The following is a 5,405-nucleotide window of genomic DNA, read 5'->3' on the forward strand; positions in this document are numbered from 1 at the left end:
AATAAAACTCAATAATACTTCAGGAAATAGAAAATCTAGAGGTGTATGTTGTTTAAAAAGAAGTTATTCTCATGAAATCCATGTTGCCCAACAAATAAATGGAAATTTCTAAATGTTTCTGATTCATAGCTGGAAAAAACATTGAGTAGGAAAATGGACAAAGTTAAAAACTGTACACTTACCACAGCAGAATATGTCATAGTGTGAGTAACTCAAATTGTATAGCAAAGTTGATTTCAAAAGGCAGAAATTCCAGTAAATATATAGAATGAGGAATTCAGCATTCACAATCTATGATTCTAAGGCTTTTAGTCCTCCAATCATGGGAACTTCTTCCGCTTCATGACAATTGGTCCTTTCATAGATTCCTTCCCAAGGAGTTTTTTTAGAGCCTCTTTTATGTCTTTATTCCTCAAACTGTATATAAAAGGGTTCAACATGGGTATGACAACAGTGTACATCACTGAGGCTGCTGAACTTGAGTGTGAGTTTTCGGTGGCAGTAGAGCTAATGTACCCTCCTAGGACTGTGCAATAAAATAAGAAGACAACTGAGAGGTGAGACACACAGGTGGAAAATGCTTTATATTTTCCCTGAGTTGATGAGATTCCATGTATAGTGGACATAATTTTAGAGTAAGAGTAAAGCATACCAGCAAAAGGGCCAACACCAAATAGCCCATCTGCACAATACATCAAGATATCATTAAGAAAGGTGTCAGAACAAGCAAGTTGGAACATCTGACTGATTTCACAGAAGTAGTGTAGGATTCCCAGTTCTGCACAGAAGGACAGTCGCAGCAACATTAAGCTATGTAACAAGGAATGCAGGGCACTAATGATCCAGTACAGCAAGACTAGCAGCACACACAGGCGGGGATGCATGATGACCATGTAGTGTAGCGGATGGCAGATGGCAACATAGTGGTCATAAGCCATGACAGTCAGGAGTAAGTCATCCAGTACTCCAAAGAATAATGCAAAATACATCTGTGATATGCAGCCTTCGTAAGTTATGACTTTGCTCTGTGTTTGTATATTCAGTAACATCTTAGGGATGGTTGTTGAAGTGAAATATATGTCTACAAAAGACAAGTTGGAGAGGAAGAAATACATGGGTGTGTGTAAGTGAGAGTCTGAGATTGTGGTTAGAATGATGAGTAGATTCCCAAACACAGTGATTAGGTACATGCAAAGGAAAAGTCCATAAATGAGGGATTGCAGTTCTGGTTCCTTTGATAATCACAGAAGATAAAATTTTGTAACCCATGTGTGATTGCCTGGTACCATGTTGTGATGCTTATGACTAGGAATGAAAAAAAAAGATTAATGTTCATACAATGACATTACTAAAAATTTGAAATGTTGAAATTTTATTTTTCAGTCAAGAAATATATTATACCTTTATCTATCTTTCTATCTTTTAACAAAACCTTATGGTTTAACAAAGCTTTATGGTTTAATTGTGCACTTCTTTGTTATCTTTATACCTAGGTGTGAAATCTTTTTGATGTTCAAGACTCTGTTGTCAGTAAAAACACTGGGCTCATCTTCTCATGTTTACAGATGGATTTGAGTAGAATAAAGCAAAGAAAAACAAACACCAAACCACAAGAACCAAATAGATACTTCTTCAAAGAAAACATACAGATCTCTAAAAGACATATGAAATGTTCATCACCAGTTATCATCAGTGAAATGCAAATCAAAATCACAATAAGATGTCTGCTCACACTGTCGAGAATGACCCATATGAGAAAGACTTGAAAAAAGAAGTGTTTGGAGCATTTTTTTAAAATAAATTTTATTTTTATATTCCCCATACAATTGCAACCCCCCCATTCTGACCCAATCCCTCCCCTCCCGCCCCTCAACCCCCAAAAGTGTCTCTGGTTCATAGTTTTTTGTTGATTTTGATTTTCGCTTTCTTATAGTTATTCATTTTTCTGGTCCCTTATTTAAGTTTTCTAGATTCCTGCTATGAGTGAGACCATCCGGTATTTTTCTTTTTCTTTTTGGCTTATTTCGCTGAGCATGATCCCTTCCAGCGCCATCCATGTTGCTGCAAATTGCATGTGTTTATCTTTTTGAATGCTGAGTAATATTCATGGTATATATGTACCACATCTTCTTGATCCAGTCATCTATTTTTGGGCATCTGGGCTGTTTCCAAAACTTAGCTATTGTAAATAGTGCTGCTATAAATATAGGGGTGCAGGTGTTCTTTGGAATTGATGTTTCTGTGTCCTTTGGGTCAATACCTAGGAGTGGAATTGCTGGATCATATGGAAGCTCTATGTTTAATAGGTCCAGAAATCTCTACACAGCTCTCCATAGTGGTTGGACCAGTTTGCACTCCACCAACAGTACAGAAGTTCCTTTTTCTCACACCCTCGCCAACACTTGTTGTTGCTAGTTTTTTTAATATGTGCCATTCTCACTGGTGTAAGATGGTATCTCATGGTAGTTTTGATTTGCATTTCCCTGATTACAAGTGATGTTGAACATTTTTTCATATGCCTGTTGGCCATTTGCATTTCCTCTTCAGAGAAGTTTCTTTTTAGCTCTTCTGCCCATTTTTTGACGGGGTTATTTTCTTTGTTGTTGCTGAGTCTCATGAGCTCTTTGCATATTTTTGTGATCAGTCCTTTATCATTAGTGTTGTGTGTAAAAATGTTCTCCCAGTTGGTGGGGTTTCTCTTTGTTTTTGTTATTGTCTCTTTTGCTGTACAGAAGCTCTTTAATTTGATGTAGTCCCAGCTGTTTATCTTTGCCTTCACTATCACTGCTTTGGGTGATGTGTCTGTAAAGATATCTTTGATGTGCAAATCACGTAGTGTTTCGCCTATATTTCCTTCTATATATTTTATGGTTTCAGGTCTTATGTCTAGTTCTTTAATCCATTTTGAGTTGATTTTTGTGTATGGTGTGAGGTAGTGGTCAAGCTTCATTCTTTTGCATGTAGCGACCAGTTTTCCCAGCACCATTTATTGAACAAACTTTCCTTGGCTCCAATGCATAGTCTTTGCTCCTTTGTCAAGATTAGTTGACCATAAATCTGTGGGTTTATTTCTGGATTTTTTTTAAATTTTTTTAAATAATAAATTTTATTTTTATATTCCCCCATACAATTGCAAACGCCCATTCTGACCCCAATCCTTCCCTCCCGCCCCCCACCCCCAAAAGTGTCTCTGGTTCATAGTTTTTTTTGTTGATTTTGATTTTCACTTTCTTATATTCATTTTCCTGGTCCCTTATTTAAGTTTTCTAGATTCCTGCTATGAGTGAGACCATCCGGTATTTTTCTTTTTTTTTTTTGGCTTATTCGCTGAGCATGATCCCTTCCAGCGCCATCCATGTTGCTGCAAATTGCATGTGTTTATCTTTTTTGAATGCTGAGTAATATTCCATGGTATATATGTACCGCATCTTCTTGATCCAGTCTATTTTTGGGCATTTGGGTTGTTTCCAAAGCTTAGCTATTGTAAACAGTGCTGCTATAACATAGGGGTGCAGGTGCTCTTTGGAATTGATGTTTCTGTTCTTTGGGTAAATACCTAGGAGTGGAATTGCTGGAGTATATGGAAGCTCTATGTTTAGTAGGTCCAGAAATCTCCACACAGCTCTCCACAGTGGTTGGACAGTTTGCACTCCACCAAAGTGCAGGAGAGTTCCTTTTTCTCCACAACCTCGCCAACATTTGTTGTTGCTAGTTTTTTTTTAAATAATAAATTTTATTTTTATTCCCCCATACAATTGCAAACGCCCCATTCTGACCCCAATCCTTCCCCTCCCGCCCCCACCCCCCAAAAAGTGTCTCTGGTTCATAGTTTTTTGTTGATTTTGATTTTCACTTTCTTATATTCATTTTCCTGGTCCTTATTTAAGTTTTCTAGATTCCTGCTATGAGTGAGACCATCCGGTATTTTTCTTTTTTCTTTTTGGCTTATTTCGCTGAGCATGATCCCTTCCAGCGCCATCCATGTTGCTGCAAATTGCATGTGTTTATTTTTTTGAATGCTGAGTAATTCCATGGTATATATGTACCACATCTTCTTGATCCAGTCATCTATTTTTGGGCATTTGGGTTGTTTCCAAAGCTTAGCTATTGTAAACAGTGCTGCTCTAAACATAGGGGTGCGCAGGTGCTCTTTGGAATTGATGTTTCTGTGTCCTTTGGGTAAATACCTAGGAGTGGAATTGCTGGATCACATGGAAGCTCTATGTTTAGTAGGTCCAGAAATCTCCACACAGCTCTCCATAGTGGTTGGACCAGTTTGCACTCCCACCAACAGTGCAGAAGAGTTCCTTTTTCTCCACACCCTCACCAACATTTGTTGTTGCTAGTTTTTTTAATATGTGCCATTCTCACTGGTGTGAGATGGTATCTCTTGTAGTTTTTGATTTGCATTTCCTGATTAGAAGTGATGTTGAACATTTTTTCATATGCCTGTTGGCCATTTGCATTTCCTCTTCAGAGAAGTTTCTTTTTAGCTCTTCTGCCCATTTTTGACTTGATTATTTTCTTTGTTGTTGTGAGTCTCGTCAGCTCTTTGCAGGTTTTTGTGATCAGTCCTTTATCATTAGTGTTGGGTGCAAAATGTTTTCTCCAGTTGTGGGGTTTCTCTTTGTTTTTTGTTATTGTCTCTTTTGCTGTGCAGAAGCTCTTTAATTTGATGTAGTCCCAGCTGTTTATCTTTGCCTTCACTATCACTGCTTTGGGTGATGTGTCTGTAAAGATGTCTTTGATGTGCAAATCCAGTAGTGTTTCGCCTATATTTCCTTCTATGTATTTTATGGTTTCAGGTCTTATGTCTAGATCTTTAATCCATTTTGAGTTGATTTTTGTGTATGGTGTGAGGTAGTGGTCAAGCTTCATTCTTTGCATGTAGCGACCCAGTTTTATCATGGCAATTTTAAATTCTCTTTCTGAAAGGCTCAGAAGTTCTTCCAAGCTGCTGTCGTTTGCAATCTGGGGAGTGGTTTTCTTTTTGTGGTGTGCTTCTTTCCTGAGGAGTTGTTAGGTTGCGTGTGGTTCTTCTACTCCCTACTGTCTGTTTTCTAATTTGTCGTATGCATTGGGACACTGTGTTGCTCGGACTGGGTGGCATCTTGGGTGAACTTCTCCGCTCTCTGGCTCCCCAGGAGCCATCTTGACTTCTGGGGCAGCTTTCTGCTGGTTTTAGGCAGTTTTTACTGAAGAAATGTCCCTGTTCTAAAGTGGCAAAGCGGGATGCAGTCCCTGCGCCTCCGGTTTCAGGCACACTCTTCTGCGACACGGTCCGGTCGCCCGGACGTGGGTGCCTGCTCCCTCTGTGGGCTCAGACTGCTGGTCGGAAGGGGCCTGGCATGGGCTAACTTCCCGGCTGGCCACTGGGTCCTCCAGAAGCCTTTGCCCTTTTCAAG

General features: G+C 39.1%; 1 protein-coding gene across 1 annotated transcript; it reads right to left on the minus strand.

Annotated features, from left to right (window-relative positions):
* Nucleotides 1–320: 320 nt before the first annotated feature.
* LOC119242186 (olfactory receptor 7A10-like) lies at nucleotides 321–1,190 on the minus strand. Its single transcript, XM_037507946.1, has one exon. It carries the CDS (start codon nucleotides 1,188–1,190, stop codon nucleotides 321–323), a length of 870 nt encoding a protein of 289 aa, XP_037363843.1.
* Between the last annotated feature and the right edge of the window lie 4,215 nt (nucleotides 1,191–5,405).

The sequence above is a fragment of the Talpa occidentalis genome, unplaced genomic scaffold, assembly GCF_014898055.3.
Source record: "Talpa occidentalis isolate TD23 unplaced genomic scaffold, MPIMG_talOcc4v2.1 talOcc4.12, whole genome shotgun sequence".
Classification (NCBI taxonomy): domain Eukaryota; kingdom Metazoa; phylum Chordata; class Mammalia; order Eulipotyphla; family Talpidae; genus Talpa; species Talpa occidentalis.